The sequence below is a fragment of the Erithacus rubecula genome, assembly GCF_903797595.1.
Source record: "Erithacus rubecula genome assembly, chromosome: 2".
NCBI lineage: Eukaryota > Metazoa > Chordata > Aves > Passeriformes > Muscicapidae > Erithacus > Erithacus rubecula.
The window spans coordinates 52,349,654-52,368,652 of record NC_136685.1 but is presented as its reverse complement, the minus strand read 5'-3'; the positions used below and the strand labels follow the sequence as shown (position 1 = coordinate 52,368,652).

The 18,999-nt window shown below is 39.4% G+C and overlaps 1 protein-coding gene across 1 annotated transcript in view; it reads left to right on the top strand.

Annotated features, from left to right (window-relative positions):
- The window catches only part of SAMD3 (sterile alpha motif domain containing 3), a 34,843-nt gene that overhangs the window by 12,151 nt on the left and 3,693 nt on the right, over positions 1-18,999 (top strand). Inside the window, exons 6-8 of the mRNA XM_079298188.1 lie at positions 704-889; positions 1,196-1,280; positions 6,986-7,153. Coding sequence (XP_079154314.1) covers positions 704-889; positions 1,196-1,280; positions 6,986-7,153 — 439 coding nt within the window. The remainder of the gene's footprint in view (positions 1-703; positions 890-1,195; positions 1,281-6,985; positions 7,154-18,999) is intronic.

Here is an 18,999-nt window from a genome sequence, read left to right as displayed (position 1 = left end):
AAGATGCCAAAATAGTGTGGCAGCATAACCAGCTCAGGAAGGATGAGAGTTACAGGCCAGCCTACTCAAGAAGGTATTGAGACTCTAAATGGTTTTTGGGACCCACTTTTCCCTGTGTTCTTTCAAGATAAGGGTTTGGGCAGCCAGTGGTGATAACCTGCCTCAAGCTCACCCCAGCTGGGGTGTCACTTCTGCAAGCAGCAGCCACGGTGTTCTTGTGGCAGGAGCTGCTGGGCTGTGCCTGCTTTGCTTGCAGACATGAGCTGATGATAACTACCTTCATCCCTTCCTCGCCTTCCCCTGTGGGAGGACAGCCTTAGCTAAGTCACATACAGTATTTTATTCAATTAAGCTGTTTGTCTTACTAGAAAGGAAACATACTATAAATGAAGACAGATAAAGGTGTTTTTCAACAGTAGGAAGCCCCCAAGGACTTCTGCTCTGCTTTCTGCTTTTAGTTAGGAACCACCTCCTGTCTGCTGGTTATAACACTCCGCATTTGACATCTAATTTTTAACTCTGTGTGTATTGATTGCTGCTTTTGTAGGTATTCTTTATGGAGAAACACAGACAGCATGCCTTGAATTTCTACAGCAATAATTTTCCCTTGTCTTGTGTTTTTCCATGTATTAATCTTTTCTTCCTGCCTGCATTTCCATAGAAGAAAGATGTGATGGTGATGATAAAATCCTTTCTTTGACAGGAAAAACCTGAAATCACTTTTTGCAAGACACAAGATGTTGCAATGGACAAGTTCTTATGCTTTGCCAGACTTCCCTTATGATGTCAAGTGCATATTAGCAGAAAAAAAATGCCCTGATCACAGTATGAGAATAAGGATTATTGAATTTTTGCAAGCAGACATGACAAAATACCTAGAAGGATCACTGTAAGTAAACACCATTAAATTTATTTGGGGGCATTACCTGTTGTCTGCAGCCATAAATTTTCAAATGGATGTAAAGCTATTCTCTAATATATTTGCTTAAATAAAGGAGGCTAAGGGCCTGAAACTTACTGAAACAAATAGAAAGATTCATGCAAGCTTTTAAGCTATACCCTTTGTTATTTGGAGGACAATTGATTGCCTGAGAAATAGACAGAAATAGTTTAATGTAGATCAGTATAGACTCCAGTGTTTAATACTGTCTAGAAAACCAAGTGTTTCTTTACCATCTCCCTCTTGTTTGCACAGGTATCCGAACAGTCAGCAATATAACATTGTTGTCAATGCTCTGCTCCAGGCATACCCATTCCTTGATGAAGATGGGAATGGCTTTGTAAGTATTGTGGGCTTTTCCCACATAATCACAAGGAAAATAATCTAGTTCAGAGGAAATCAATATCAATTTCTTATATGCTGGCTCTCTTCAGAGCACACACACTTGGCTGTGTTTGGCAAATCACGTTCTCATTTCATTGTGCCAATTAAAGATTAATCCAGGTATAGTCGTACCTCAAAGATACCATGAGATCATGCAGACCTGTACATGAAATACCTGATTGCTTGTTGAGTACATTTTCTTTCTGGACTGATTTCTGCCCAGTGATATTTTTCTATTTTTAAAAACAAAGAAATCAGGTCTCTAGGAAATTGTTTGTATGAGGACTAACATGTCTGATGGTCTTGCAATGTATTCTGGTTTGTTGGGTGTTAGATATGAAACTACAATGTGCAGTAATACTAGTGGTAGTTCAGCTTGTTCCAAAGGCAATTTTACAGCCTTTAACTTTTAAAAACTGTTTTAAACCTGAGATTCTTAAGCTAAGTTTTCAAAGGGCTTTAATTGCAGAAGGATCATGGGCTGAGTGAAACTACTTATATATTTTCTTTGGGAAATAATCACTACTTGCCAAATGGATGGCAGAATTTGTGCTAACAGTAGTTATGTGATGGGGCAGAGATTTCAGAGTGGTTGTTCTTTATCTTTTGATCGTTACCCCATTATTACTAGAAAGCATATCTGGCAATAGCTGCAATAAGTAAACAAGGAAGCTGGAATTGGCAGTTTGCAATATTGCTAGTCTGCTACTTTCTGATCCAGCCCCTCTTCACTGTCTGTGCTGAGACAGGGAAAACTGCACAGAAAATGTATGCCTGCATTCTTAAGTTTGGAGGAGGGGGTAAGAATTAATTCAAATTGTTTATTGGCCCTACTGTTAGACATTCTGTTCTTTCCTCTTGATCACAAACACTGCAATTACTTACTTTTTCTTCATCTAAGACAGTTGTGTGTTGCAACAGTAACAGCTTAAAACAAGCCCTAAAATATATCCATAACTACTTATCACAAGACTTGCAGTAAAATTGAATTAATATATCTTTAAGAAGTAAATGAACAACAAAAAAAATTGACAACAAACATTCTTTCTTTTTTTTTCCTCAGAAGAATCTTCAGCAGGTCAAAAAAAGAAAAATTTTTGTAGGCTTTTCTTTTAAAGTTCCCTCTGGCTATTAAGGAACTACAATTGTCATTTGCTGTTCCTGATAATAGTATTAAAATGTAAGATGTAAAATATTGATTACTGAGAGCTTTTGAATACCTTAAAGTTATTTATCTACAGTAATTAAACAGTTATTGCTATTATTGCAGTTTTTAAAATAGTACACTGAAAGCATTTAATAAATCAACCATCAAAAAAATTCAGAGGAAAAGGGGACTGATGGGTAAATGCAGAAAAGGAAAGCTAACACGAGAGTTGTATTTTAAGAAAAAATACTAGTTACATTCCTTGTAAAATAGCATTTATACATAAACTTCTCATAAACTGGGGAGACAGTTCTTATAATGTGGTTTTGGTGTCTACATTGGGAAGAGAGGAATAGCACTCTGTAAGTTTTATTTCTCTGTGGACTCCAAAGAGAGCCTCAGGTGGCCAGCTGTGCAGAGATGCTGGATAGATAGATCATTGATAGATAAAAGACAGGAAAAGGAGGTAGTTAAAGCTGGAGAATGGGACGCACCAAACCTGACAATTCAGCTGGGCTGACCTCTGTGAATAATGGTTTCCAACAGTGGTAAGGCAATGAAACTATTGGGGTCTATTTAAAATACCAACAAGTCCGTTTTCAATTACTGGATTTTAATTTCTTTTCACAACTGTAGGGAAAATAAATTTTTTGCATGCTTTTTAAAAACCAAAAGAGCTGAGTGCAGTTTGGAGTACCAAGATTTGCATTCCCTCTGGTGTGCTGGAGCTCACTTCTGCTCCAGGATTTTTACGACAGGGTAAAAAAGTTATTTGCAAAACTTGGAACATTCCATTTTTTTTTTTTGTTTTGTTTTGTTTTGTTTGTGGGGTTTGTTTCTGAAATACTGGACTTTTGTTTCCCCAAATTCTTATTTACACTTCCAAGTTATTTCAAACAAATAATTTAAACAATATGTGTGTTATGTAGAACTACAATCTAATACTTTCAATCTCATACTGTTGCAATGAGAGGTCATTAGAAGTTTGTGGCTTCAAGATTAATTAGTATATTATTCACAATTCTGTTTTCTCAGTTAAAAATTTTCCCATTTAATTTTGCAGTGAAAAAAAAAATATCCTTCTGTGTCATCAGTCCTTTTTCAAAGCATATTCAATTCAATAATTAGGACAATGATTATGACCCTAAATAAATTAATTTACAAATAAAGTTGTGGATAAGCCACTTATGTACTATGAATTTTAAAAGAGTATTATTTATGAGTCCAGAAGCAGGGATTAAGAATTATCTAAAATTCTAAGTAATGATTTTTAAAAATTTTCTAATAGTAAAAGTTATTTAAGGCATCTGTGGGGTACCTGGAATGAAATTAATTCCAAGGTTAACTTTTGGTAAGAGTGCTTTAAGTGACTACGTAAGGAAATTTTTCCATGATGTTTCCTTCTGCTTGCAGAACAATGCTATCCTAAACTAACCTATGACATTTTAAAAAATTAAATTCTTCATTTAATCATAGAATAGTTTATTAGATTCCTGATGTATATTGCAACCAGTACAACATTTGTAAATTACAGACAAATAGCTTGTATAGAAAAAGCAAAGGTCATAAATGCAGCAGTGCAAAGCAAATTGGCTTCCTGACAACTTGCAAGATATTCTATCTGTTTGTCCATTTCACAAGGCTTAAACCCAACAATTTGCAGAGAATCATTTCCCTTATTCCATTTCATTTCAGCCAGCCTTCTGAAAATCATACTTTTCCAAGAAAACATGGCACAAGGAAGGGAGAGAGGGCTCTCTCCTCCACACCACTTGCCAGTGGGCTTTGCATAAGCAGCTCCCTTGAGCTCGTGGCTGCCAAGTGGTGCTGTGGTGCCTGTGAAACCCAGGATGCCACTGCTGACATGCCTGATTTATGTAACTGCTGCACACAAAGTGATTATTTGCTAGTAAATTACTGCTTTTAATCTGCGTGTAATCCTTTCCCTCCGATGTCAGATAGACACAGGCTAATCCTTCTACTCCTTTACCAGGAAAGTAAACCTTCCTGGGGTTGTGTTTGGGGGAAGCTGGGGAGAGCAAGAAAACTATAAGGAAATGAAGTTGTTGGCTCAAAAATGGTAACAAAAGGATCCTTTTTGGAGGATGCAGCACCCACAAGGGAAACCACATAAATTTATCTGCTTGCAGTCACATTCTGGAAATGGGTATATGAGAGGAGACTTGCCTATATTTATGACAATCCTATTACAGAAATAAATTTAATTAAAATTATTAATTTATTGAGGGAACTGGAGAATGAAACAGCTGAAAGTTTTGAACTTTGTGGGGTATTAAAAGCCTTGTATAGGTGTCAGCATATTCTTTCATGTGAAAGAATAAGCAAAAATATCTTCTAGGCAAATAAAGATTTTCAAAAGAAAGAAACTGTGCGAAGCTCAACTACAGGGATGTTTAAATTGTCATCTGCTAATATATTCTGGGATGATCATGTTTTAAAATATTGCAACATCTGTTAAACACTTCAGAGAAGCATTAGACTAAGGTTTTTGTTTGCTTTTCTTAGAAGCCTTAAAATAGCAAGCTGGGCATAAATTTTGCTAGGCATGTAATGATGGGGTTTTGCATCAAAATGTGTAAGGCCAGAACTATAAATGTATTTTGGGACCTCAGTGGTTCAGGTGAACATTTCAAGGCATGTAGTCACTGTAGTGCTTCTGAAAATGGTGCTGAGGTGTAATACTCATCTTGAGGTTGTGACTGTGCATTGTGAGAAGGCTGGGTGAGCAGTTGTACTCTATTTTTAGTTGTTATCTTTAGGTTGGTGGTGATGTGACTTCTGTTCTGGCAGAGCCCTAAGCCTCAAGGCTGCATATTAGAAGTGCAGATGGGCTTGTTTTCCTTCCAGTTCCTGGATGTTGAACTGTGACTGGCTGTGAAAAGATACTTTGGTAAGAGCACAGAGGTTGGTGTCAGAGTGTCCCCCTAGGAATGGCACTCCACCCCTGGCAGGCCCAGGTTCAAGCTCAAGAAGAGCTGATGTAGAGACCACAGGGATTGTAGTCTCACAGCTCTTCCACTGATTTTTTTCACCATCGATGGAGATCTTGCTTTTAGGATTGAGGGCATAGGGAGGTGGGAACAACAAGCTCAGCAGGAGAAATGCAAAGTCACGCTGCATTCACCACCACCTCTTAAGAAACCCTCTCATCTGTATCCTGTGAGTGAGAAAGGCAGGCACGTCAGACTCCCTGCAAAGAGAGACACGGCACTACTTAGTCTGCTTCTACTGAATTCTGGTTTGCACCAAAAGCTAACTCTCAAATCATGTGACCTTGACTAATAAATGATACTATTTTGGTGAGAAATTAGGGGTAATCATTATTCTGTTTATATTGTGTTTTAGCATGTCAGTGGGTACAGGCTTGAGTATAGTATTAAGCGAGCATAATATTGCAGTCAGTTTTAGAAAATGAAGTAACAGATACTTGAATCTCTCCACGTCCTTTCTTTTACAGTCACTTTTCTAACTTTTTTTCCCCTCTGACTCTTGAATACTCCTCAATAACTGAAATATGCAAGTGATTTTGAGGGATGACCAAACTTTTCAAAATTGCAGGTTGTGCTGCAGAGGTGTCGAGCAGCTTTTGCTTAGAAAATGCTTCCTGGGGTGTCAATGACATGGCTAGTTCCTGCCAAGGGATATCCAGCTTTGGGCCACATCCAAATGGCTACTGGTCCTTAAGGATGCACAGGGAAGTTGTTGTCCATACAACTTTCAGCAGTGACATTTCAATAACTGAGTAAAGAAATACACAAGGGTGACAGAAGCACTGGGGCCACCTGAGCTGTCTTTGACTGACAAGCTGTGATGAATGGCTGCATTAACAGGACCTGCATCTGCTTGCAGTGCAGAAATGCCTTTAAGTTGCACTTTACATACTTTGAGGTGTCTTACAAATTCTAGGACCTACTTAAATGATTCTCTTAATTCAGCAGTTTTGAGTTCAGTTTAAAAATATATTTGATCCAGGATAGCTTTAGGCTCCCAGCAAAAGTTTGCACCACATTGTCTTTACCACTCCCTTCTGATAGACACAATAATCATACAACTCTGCAACCAGAGGCAATGGAAAAACAATACACTAAACTACAAAAACACCCCCAAACCCCCACAGTACAGTTTTTGTATCATCTGTGAACTGATCTGCTTCATTCCATAGTTTCACAACCCAATGCTATGAATGGAGCACAAAGTAGGAGCTGAGGAAGGAACAGCATTGCAGTTTCACTGGTAGCCTGGGTAGATCTAACCCTTAGATTCAATGCGTGTTCTCTTCAGCAAGCCACAGCAGTGCCATTAGCCCAGCTGTTGGCTGCCACAGAGCCATTTGCCACAGGTGCTTTTGTTTTTTTCCATCCTGAAGCCAATGGTGGTGCTACCTATAAGCAAACATTTTTTGTAGAGGCAGGTAAAACAAGGTGACCTGCTTTAGGCTGGGGCAAATTCTTGACAGAAACTTGTAATGACAGCTATTTTTTCACCCCATGTAGTTGCTCTGGAAACGTGCCCTTAAAGATCGTTTTAAATACATAAGGAGACCCATTGAAGATGATGAGCAAGTCCTGAGGAACAAATGCAAGTTTGGCCACAGGAGAGGACAGAGCAGAAAATCTTCATTTGCTGAAAATAAACTTGGTGATGTCCAGGGGCAGGTAGAGGTAAGATTTTTAGTGCTTAACTGAGTTCAGGTCCTCTGTTGACAATAAGGCCACCAGTCAGTAAAGAGTAGAACTGACCTCATCCCAGTTAAACTCATTTTGTATAGAGCTTGCCATATTGCCATATTGTCATATTTCTGGAAAACTAGGTATCAACAACAGAGCTGAACCTGATACTAGATGCCTTACACATTTTTTGAGATTTAGAGTTGTAAATTGGACAGAAAATACTCTCTGTTGTTTTAAATGCAGTATTTCTATTGTGCTTTTGATTATATACCTCCAGTTAGAGTGACAAATGAGAGAATTATGTCTACTGGCTGAAGGCTCTGTACAAATAAGAATGCAAAGAGATATTTGAGCTGGTATCACAAGTCCTACTGTCACACTACACTTTGTTATATAAAATCTGTTTGTGTTGATGTTTTATATACATAGGGATGTTTACAAATCTCTATGCATGCAGTTGCTGTGTATTCCTTTAGTTGGAGAATTCAGAGTTATCACAGTCCAGTAAGTATCTGAAGCATACTAATTAATTTATAGACTTTCATAAATACATTAAGGTTCCAGCTATGCTTTGCCAATGCTGCAAGCACCTGCTCATGTTGCAATTAAAACATGGTGAAATTTAAACAATTGTACAAATGTCATAAAGAAGATATGTAAGTAGATATTTATCTTTAGTTTACCCATGTCCATCTGCTGTTTACCAGACCCTGTATTTAGGGGAGCAAGAGTGGTTTATTGGATGCATTTCTGCATATATTGCCCTTGTGATTGAAGGTAGCTTTAATTTTCTATACAAATTGCACATACATGTTTGGGTTGGTTTTTAGAAATTTCAGTAATTTCTATTTGATTCCTTTGGGTTAGTATCTTCAGGAATAAACACTTCCCTTCTTGCCTGCTTTAGCTGAAGGGTTTGCAGAATATGTTAAGTAAGAAAATTGTGATTTTGGTACAAAACAATAAACAGTCTTGCACCCAGTAAAGAATAAATTATAAGTTGCTGGTTTTGTGTGCACATTAAGAGTTAGCCATCCTTTATCTGCTAAAGCTTGGAAAGGGCACATGTGGATCTTTTTTGTCTTATGAGCTCATTGAGAAGGGCTTTGGAGTGATCCTGTAAGGACTGCATGCTAAATTTCATTTATCTGTAGGGAGGGTGTAACTGCACTGTGCTGTGTTTCTGCAGACCAGGAATCACCATTCTCTTTAACTGCATTGCCCGAGGCTGTCACTTGTCACCCTTGTTCGCTTTAGAAATTAAAGACAAATATTACACCTTTTATAAAGGCCCAGGCCTTTTCTGCTAGCCTGAGTGGTGTTGTAAGCAAATTAAGGGTTAAACTTAAAGGTAGTGAGGGGAAACCAACCTTCCTTCCTTCCTTCCTTCCTTCCTTCCTTCCTTCCTTCCTTCCTTCCTTCCTTCCTTCCTTCCTTCCTTCCTTCCTTCCTTCCTTCCTTCCTTCCTTCCTTCCTTCCTTCCTTCCTTCCTTCCTTCCTTCCTTCCTTCCTTCCTTCCTTCCTTCCTTCCTTCCTTCCTTCCTTCCTTCCTTCCTTCCTTCCTTCCTTCCTTCCTTCCTTCCTTCCTTCCTTCCTTCCTTCCTTCCTTCCTTCCTTCCTTCCTTCCTTCCTTCCTTCCCTCCTTCCCTCCTTCCCTCCTTCCCTCCTTCCCTCCTTCCCTCCTTCCCTCCTTCCCTCCTTCCCTCCTTCCCTCCTTCCCTCCTTCCCTCCTTCCCTCCTTCCCTCCTTCCCTCCTTCCCTCCTTCCCTCCTTCCCTCCTTCCCTCCTTCCCTCCTTCCCTCCTTCCCTCCTTCCCTCCTTCCCTCCTTCCCTCCTTCCCTCCTTCCCTCCTTCCCTCCTTCCCTCCTTCCCTCCTTCCCTCCTTCCCTCCTTCCCTCCTTCCCTCCTTCCCTCCTTCCCTCCCCCTCTCTTTCTCTCATTTTCCCTGTATCCTGAACATATATTTATATATAACACAAATAAAAATGCAAGAATCAACACTTGTGGGCCCTACTAAGGATTAAGAATGTATTTCATAATTTTGAGGGAATCATAATTTATTTAGTTTTAAATGTCTTTCTGCATTGAAATCTGTGATGTCTGACTCCAAGATCCTAAATTATGTCACTACTTATGTGCAAAACTGAACAAAATATTTAATATTATTTTTAACAAAAGCAGTGGGGATTTTCAATTTGTATATTTAGAAACACACGTAAAGGCATTTTCCTGCCAATTCTTGGCACTAATTACTCTATGAAAAATATAAACAATTAGTGTCTTAGTCTCAAAAAATAAATACTTGATTTAGAAACCAATACCACAAGCAAACCCAAATTATATTCAAATTACCATTAGTCAGATGCCCTTGTCTTCATCCCTTTTTCAAAACTAGAAGAATGAATCAGCCTTGTGTGAACTAAAAGCCAACACATCAAAATTAATTGAGGTAAAATGGAAGGAAATGAATTCCAGGTTAAGGAGACCTTTGGGGAATATTTAGTTAAGGATTCCTAGTCCCTTTGGGTCACCACACTCTCCTTTAGATAGGCAGAGGAGGACATTTAGAGCATTACAGGTCAAAGCCGACTGGCAGAGCTATGCAGATGAGAGAGCACATCTGTTCCCAGCAGATGACCTACTTAGCAGTCACACAGCTGACTTCTATACTCAGCTTTAGTTTCTGAGCAGTCATGACCTGTCACTCTGTCATGTGTACTTTGTGTCAGTATAGTCTTGGATTGTTCATGGCATGAAATTGATAAAAAGATTATTTACTGATAGGAAATGTCCCAGTGTTATACCTAGCATTTATTTTTATATGAGAATAGTAATAAAGTTATTACCATTAATAAAACCCTTAACTAATCTTTTTACTTTTTCATGTGTAAATCCAGCTGCTTGTCAGGACAAGCTTCCTGTGATTTTTTAAACCAGATGATATCTGCCTAAGCCCCATTACCTTCCAAGCAGGCATTCTTCCTTCAAAAGCAGCTTGAGCATACTTGGCCTCCCATGCAGGGCATTGCTTCCAGGTGCAGCATCTGTCTTTCTCCTCCAGTCTCTTTAAAACAGCTGCTGATGTGTTGTTCCCCTTTACAAATCATTATATTCAAACAAGATTGAAGTGTAGCTACTCTTTCTGTAGTGACTAGCATCACATGAAAAGTCTTGTGGAAGTGCAGGCCTGGATGATGGTAAGAAAGCACATAAACCCATGCTAGAGGTGTCTGTCACTAAAGGAGATTTTTATTTAAATTATGTTCCCTACAAATATCCATCTGGTTGCACCACCAGGGAAAGAAGCTTGGACTGTCCCTCACAGACATTAATCCAAGCCTCTGTGTCTGAGGGATATTCAGAATTTTATCAGGAAAGCCTTCATAAACAACAAATTCTATGGCTATGTTGTGAGAATCCTCCTCAGTCATTTTCCACAGTCAGGCAAATATCTGGGAGCTGCAGTAATCCAGGGGAGAGTGTTTTGTAATGATAATGACCCTCATCTTCTGCAAACCGAAGGTACTTTCCATGAGAAGGGTGACCACACCTTGAAAATACATAAGAAAAGCAAGCCAGTCTCCCCTCTGCAGCAAGGGTGTGATTACTGCTAAAGCAGCCATTCAGGGGCTTGTGCTGGCTTATTCCTTTTTTAGCATCAAGCCCCATTCCTCTGCCTTAAGGACTTGTTTGATTTTTGGTCCTTCAGGCTGTGAGAGAAACCACCTCCTGCCAGCTGTAATAGGAAGGGCGCTAGACTTGGGGGAGCCAGAAGAAACAGGAAGATGGGACCTTCCTGGTCCTTGGCCAAAGGATTGTCAGAAGGCAAAAGGTGATGGAGAAGGAAATGGGCTTAGAGCTGATGATTGGCTTGCATGCCTTGAGAGCTGTCTTAGTCTTCCCAGGGGTAGTGACCAAAGAGAAAATTGTCCCTTTCTGAACTTAAATTTTAGATATCTTGCCAGTCTCAAGCACTGCTGTTTGTGGAATGTGTGGCTTCACAATCAATTCAGTTAGCTGAATACAGAAAAGAAAAAGATTATCATGCATGGCTCCACCTGCCAATTCTGAAAGTCTTGTGTTTTCCATAGGTCCTGTACCATATTCTGCACCTTCCAGAGGTTTCTGGGATACCCTTATTATATCTCAAATGCCATTAAATAACCGTATATAGGCAACTGGATTAAGCTCCTTCAATCCATCACAAACATTAAATAAGGAAATATCTCAGCAAAGGGACTACCCAAGGGTATCCTAAGCTCCCTGAACTGTAAGTAGAAGACTGCTAGTAGTTCTTGATCTTAAAATTGGAGAGAGAATACAGTCCCTCTTCTAAAGCCTCTGATTTCTTACATCCTATGACAGACTGTTTGTGAGGTCATCAGGGTTTCTCTGAAGCTGTCACAGAAATAAATTTGGAGTTAGGTGTGAAAAGAAAAAATAGGCTCTGACAAGATGTCAGCTAAGATAGTGGTAGATGTTTGCAGATAAACGGGGGCATTTGCCACACCCAGCAGAGCTGGGAATAACAAAATGAAAACAATATATTAATGCACCAGCACACAATCTTCTTTCTGTGTCAATGGGATAGAGACAAGAAATGCTTTGATGAGTACTTTGACTAGGAGAAGTGGAAGGAGAAATTTTAACTCACAAAGCTGGACATCTATTAATACTCCCGTACAGGGAAGATAAGCAGGAATTTTGAAATTAATGAATGTGTAAGTTCTGTGCCAAGAGGACTAAATGAAAAGCAGAGGAGGAACACCATTTGTGCTTGCTTTGGTGATATCATACAGTGCAAGAATGGTGAAATTTACCCTGTTGGTTTTATCTGGAAGTTTTCCTTTCTGATGAAAGGAGGAATCAGGACTGAGGGAAGTCTATGCTATGAGATGGAGGTAAATTAGGCAAGGTAGACATTTCCTAGGGATGTGCCTTTCTTTGAGGTGATAACTTACATTGTGTTTGTTAATGATCTTCTGCCACTGCAGGAGTCAGAAACTGAAACAAGGTTTCAAGGACTCTAGAAGGAATTGAATTTGGAAAATGATGGCAGGAGAAATGAGAAACATAAGGCAACAGCAAGGGAAAAAGAGTTAAATGTCTATGAAATTCTCAGAGGATGAATAGCTTGTGTTCGAGATGCAGAGAATCTCTTGGCTCAATCTCATGGCACTATTGGCAGGTACAGCATTAGGTGCCACCTATACTGAGAATGCCATGCACAAATGAAACAGGGGTGATAGCACCTTTCCCTCCAAGATTAATGGTCTCCAAATGAAGTCTTTGAATGTCAGCACAGCCAGAATGTGAACATGCATATATAAATGATCATTCAATAGCTGTACCCAGCTGTAATGTGATTTTTCCACTAAAACTTTGATGTGCATACATCAAACTTTGAGTGTGTAGTGTTGCTTAGTTAATATTTTAAAATGCTTTTAAATCAAAGCAAAAGTTTTGAACACAAATCCCTGGCACACATCTTGCACTTCACCTTTTTATCTGTGTTAGTCAGTGTCTTTGTTGTTCTGTGAATTAAATTGTCAAGCCCAGGTAGTCCCTTTGTAGAGGAAAACAGATTTCTTTCATTTTTCTTATTTGCTTATTTTGCAGCTTACAAAATCAGAATGCAGTTGTGGTCAGAAATAGACTGACTTAGGTGACTTTGAAAGTTTTTTGTTAGCACTGGCATTTAAATCTAGCACTGAAGTTTCCTGATTGGCTCAAAAGTGCAATTATGTGTAATTAAAGCAAAGCCTGCCTGAATTAATTGTCTCATTGGAGCACAAGTCAGTGTGGATCCTGCTGGTGAGTACATGCTCATTTTGCTTGAAAGCAGCCTGTCCATGCTGTTCCACCTGTCTTTGTGTTCAGTGTTGGGATGTCAGAGGTGGGCACAGTTTTGATTTCTCAATTCTCTGCTACCATCCAGGACATGATGGGCCTTGAACAGTGCCAAGTTTTCAGCCTGCCTTTTTAGATTCATACTTGTTCCAGATCAGTCTCCAGTGTTTGGGGCTTTTTTGAACAGACATTCACTTTCTAATTGTCATTGCCATTGTTTCTATCACTCCTCCTGATATAAAACAGCCCAATGTACATCATAGTAAATGTCATTCCAATGACCCTGATTATCACCACAGAAAAAAGGGCTGTTCCTTACAACAGTGGTAGCAAAAACTGTTCTATACATTGTGCTTTTATGATGCCTTGTGTCTGTGTGTATGTGCTTCAAAATAGCAAGACCCACTTTTCAGTATTCAAAAACCAAAGCACAGAGATTATGCTCACTTAAGTAACTGTGAAAGCTGTTTCTCACCATGAAGAGGTAAAGCCAATTAATGGAGAAGATTATTCCAAACAAGAGTCCTAACTACTGTCAGGCTTTCTTGTGTAAGTACCTTGATCATTGATGGTAACTAATGCAGGTAGACCCAGAGATCAAGAAGTCTTAATAGCAACAATGCTCTTAGCTATAACATGACTTGGAATATGCATTGGCATCTAGGAAGAAAAATTCAAAATTTTCAAAGGAAATATTATTAGCAGCTGCTGGGAGCTGACAAGAGCAGTAATAATGAAAGACAGAGGCTGTACCAACACTACTACCTATCATCATCCCAGTCTAAATGTATAGTGTTAAAGGATTTCCCATTCAGTGCTGATGACGCTGAACCTGTCTGCACAGCACTGCTGTTCCAGGAGATGCTTCTCATTACCATCACATGGTGGTGGATTTTTTTTCCCCCATTGCTTTCCAGCAAGCAAATTGGTCTCCATCCAAAGGAGTTACCTCAAATAAATATTCCCAGAGCATCCCAGGTGAGGAACCTGGATCACTGGTTGGCAGTGAGCAAACTGACAGCATGCAGTAGTGTTCTCATATATACCTCTTCAACTTCACTGCTCCTATTTGAATTCACTCTCTCAAACTGAAGTGCCAGTAGGTCCTGTTGGCATTCTTCAAAAAAGAGATCTCTGTCCCTAGCAACAGTTAGGCTGCATTTACCATTCAGGAATTGGTGTAAACCCATGTAAAGAGGTGTCTGATGTCCACACCAGAGTCAATTTCATCATTCTTTGATTAGGCAGTCGTGTTACTTTGGTGTTGACATTCATGTCCCTTACGATTTATGATGCTGGTTTTCAATAGAAACTGAAAGCTTAGACCTTGGAGATCACATCATGCATAAGAATTGCTGCCTCCTTCCTAGTAAACTGATGTAGCAGTTTCTCTGCCTTGGCTGTTTCACAAAAGTGCCCTTCTAGCTGTGGCTTTTTTCACAAGAAGGTGCTAACACAATCTTGTATCTTGGGAAGAATCAAGATCCATCAAAAGGATGTTTAGGAATCGGGCTTTTCTTTGGAAGTCCACCTCCAATCAAATGACTATCCTCTTGCTTCAGCAGATGAGAGGAATTAGGAATTCAGAGTCTAGTAGTTTTTTGTTTGTATGTTTTCTTGCTTCTATGTGATTCCTTTAACATGGTCTACTTGTATGTGGTTTCAAATGGAACTTTGAATATCAGGAGGGGAGTCCCAGTCAAAAGGCATCTGGAGAATAGGCAAAGAGCCTCACAACCTTTGTGGCTCCCAGACTTGGTGTATTCAGTCACAGATACATGAGATGCCACAAAGTCAAGAGGTTTTGGGGGCATGGGACTAAGGGATGGACTCCCTACTGCTGTCACCCTTTGAGTGTGAATCCAACGGAGGGAGTAGGACCATCCTGCAGGCTAGGGCTAGGTTACTGACAGACAGGTACTGGCTATCCTCTGTTTACCTCATTACCTTCCTTTCCACATCCTTTTGCCTTTTTCTCTGTTCTGCTACATTTCTCATGAGCTTGTGATGATAAGGCAGTTTCTTACTTAAAGGACACTGAGATAAATTCTTGTTTGTTCCAGAAATATTTTTAATCAAAATTTTATTGTTTAAAAACAAACCCTTTCTTTTTAAGCAATAAAATTTCTTTTTAAACAATAAAGTAAGGATTTCTCATTTAATAAAGCTGGTTTTGTAGTTCTGTCCAGCATACATGCTGAACTTTAGCTGTGGCTTTTTCAGACATTAAGACAAGAGATCCCAGATTTGGTCTTACAGGATTGGTTTTGCACAGTATCAAAATATCTGAGCTTTAATCATATGGTCAAATTTTACTGGAATATTGCTGTGCTGTAACTGGCTTTCTCACTTTGATGGTTGAAATGGAGAAGATCTAGAGTCCTCCCTAAATAAGCAAGCTGATAACCAGTTCAGTAATCAGCTTCCTAAACACAGGTTCCTCCTGAAGTGTTAAAGTTAGCTATAAAATATTTAAAATGACACTTGGAATGGATACTTGAGATAACCTATTTCCACCAAAACAAAACCACCTCTCACCTTTCCACTTACCTTAAAAACCAACTTATTCACAATCAAAGGAGCTGAAGAGATTAGATAGTGATTGCTTTAAGCAGAATGAACACTGCAAGAAATCAATTCTAACACTGACTTCTGCTTGTATTACTCCCAAGGAATAGATGATTTACACTACAAAGTTAGGCCTTCCATTTCTGATTTTTCCCATGAATAAATAGCTATGACAGCAATTCTTCCTTATAGTACTGCCACATTTCTATTGGTAGTTTGCCATTACCACTGACGAAAATGTCAAACGTTCTCCTTTAGCTAATTAATCATGTCATTTGCTAAACTAGTTCTCAAGGACAGAGCTGACCACAGGGAAAGTCCATCAAATCAAGCAGTGTTTGCCTTGACAAGGGGGCTGGAGAAAAGCTGGTGTAAAGGTCACAACTTCTTCTCAGTGTTTGTTTCTAAGCAACCCAGTCAGTCAGTCTGTGGTTACAGCACCCTGGGTTGAGCTGTTTTGCTTTCTTGTCTCTGCAAGTAAGACACTGAAGGTGACAGGCCTTCAGGGAATGAGCCACCATGTTCTGCATCAGCTGGCTGAAAAAGTTCCAGCTTTATGGGCAGGAGGCCTGAAAGCACACCCTCAGGAGAAAACAGCAGTGAAAGAGCTGTTTGGAGCCAGAGACTTCAAGCTAGATCTTGCATAGCATAAAAAACATAAATGTAATTTAAAAAGCCCCAACAACTGCCCAAGACTGTGTGTAAGAAAGAGTGGGTATCTTCACAGTGACAAGAATGGGTCACCCCTTGGTTCTGTGCACTGGTCACAGTGAAGCAAGGGGCAGCCTGTCCAACTTAGGGCAAGTAAACAGGTTAAGGAATACCTGAATGACCCACTTGGGAATATGTGAATACTAAGATGGTACTCATAGTAGTGACCAATATAAATTACATACCAGAAACTATCAAAGGCTGATGCAGGAAGCTTGCAGAGATCACACACCAGCAACAAAAGAAAACTCTGATGACTCTGAGTGATCTGATGGAGATTTACACAGAATTCTCTTTGTGGCTTTCTGACTTTTCTGCACTGGTTATAAAGGCTTTCTCACTCAGGGTGAGAAGCAAGAAGACTGATGCTGCTAAGGGACAGGAGTGCTCAAGGTTCACTCAAGGTACAGGATAGCTGGTAGAATATAAAGCCATACCAGAAAAACTAGATAGATTTTGCAAGGATTCTCTGTAGGTGAGTTCAGATGATCACATTACTGGGACCAATCTTCATGGGCAACATCTGGGTATCTGTCTGACACGATTGGCATGTCAGTAAAGGAGACAGAATAAATTCACTAAAATGAGCAGTAACATATTTCCAGGAGCGAGAACTTGTGCAAAATTTTAAGTGGTGTCCAAGGATAAAACACATTATTATTAATTTGTGATGTACAATTTTTCTCATGAAACATGATATTAGGTAATTGGAGGTAGCCAATTTGATGCCAGTTTCTAGAGTTTCAGAAGAGAGCTAGAGAACATATGGACCAAGAAACCTTCTATCTTCACTGGCCAAGTTGGCAAGAACTGTAATGCAGACTCAAGAGATGAACACATTAGGAAGGAATCAACAAAGTTTCAGTAAACAGACATAATTCTTCACAAATTCATTAGTTTTTGAAGTATTAAACAACCCTGAGGACACAGGCAATCCATCTTATATAGTTTACTTTAAATTCAGTAGATATTTTAGCACATGCCTTTCAAATGCTCTTAGAGGATATAATCTGAGGGGATAAACAGGAAGGTCCTTGAATGGATAAGCAGTTAAAGATAGAACAAACAAGGCTATGCAGAAATGATTGGGGTTTACAGTGGAAAAGATTATGAATGCTTAGTTTAAGCAGTTCAATATATTTCAAAATGGCATAGAAAAAGTAGACTACTTGGCAGATTACATTTTGTGATGCTACCAAGGATACTAAAGACAAAGACCAAAGAATTGGAGAAGGACCCCATTCCAGGGAAAAAACTCAGCAGGTAAAATTCAGTTCTGATAGACGGAAAATAAGGCACAAGGAAAAAACCCAGTCCTAACAATGTTTATAGCAATGGTCTCTCAGCCTATTAATGCCATTCACAAATGATATTTTTATACTAGGCTAAAGAATATCTGGCCCAATGCTAAGCAACAGTAAAAAAAAAATGTTGATTACACAGAATTATTTAAGGAAGGAACAAAAGGCAATGCATTATTCCACTATATGCTGCTGTGATGTACCAATATCTCAACAGGTACTTTAAGTTAAAGTGTGCCTATTTCATAAAGGCCACAGTGAAATTAGAGAACAAGCAGTCAGCAACAAGGATAGTTGAACGTATGGACAATCTTTCATATGTGGAATGATTAAATAGTTTGGAATGGTCTCAGCCAGCAAAGAGAAGGCTGAGGACAGAATATGACATATCTATAAAACTATAGTGGCATGGAGATGGTGAATAGGTTTTGAATACAGTATGATAATTAGAAGGCAGAAGTAGCAGGAGAAAAACAAATAAATGCATTTCCTCTGACAGCGTATAGTTAAACTGCCACATTTAAGTCAGGATTTTGTGGAAGGTATGATTTTATGAGAGTTGGAAAAGTGACTGGGAGAAGTAATTGAAGGAGAAAAAAAATCTACTGAAGGCTATGTAACTATAAATACTGAAGGCTATTAAATATAAAGTTTGGGAGTCCAGAAACCCCAGTGTAGTGAAGTCTTGAAAGAACTCATGGGAGGTAGCACCATACATTCATCATTTATACTTTTACCCAGCCCCCCTTCCAGGCAGGTAGGGAAGGGTATGGTGCTAAGTTGTGCCCCCACCTCTGCTCCTGTGCACTGAGGAAGAGGCCAGGAATGCTTACACAAGCTGGTCACAAACAAACATTACTGTTGCAACACAATGAAGACTGAAATCCTCTGTTAGAAAATGTGCAGGCTGTGCTAATACAGAACCCTAGCAAGGGCCAGGGAGTCTTGCAGGGGTCACCTTAGATATCTCTCTTGAATGCAGATCTTATTTTCTTCTGTGATGCCAATGGCTGTTGGGATCTATGGATATAGATATAGATAGGCTTTTCACTTTGTGCAACTGTTCTTGGAATATCACATTCATTAAGGTTTTAGAGAAGGATGTTAATTAAAATGGAAAGTTTAATTGCATATGCAGAGCACTGCACAGTGGTTTGGGATGCTGTGTTTCACAGCTCTGTGTCAGAAATGTTCTGGGGAACATTATGAAGTGTCTCAACTCCCTCTGGCACTGACCCACAGGCCACCCATGTGTGTAGTCACAGCTGCATCAGTGACAATACAGACAGGAAAAGCCAGTGGCAGTGCAGCCTGAGGACAGTAACTGCATTAACTGTGCATACCTGTGTCCCTCAGCTTGTTTCAGTGAGCCAAGTCACTGTGTCCACTAATGGATAAGCTGCACAA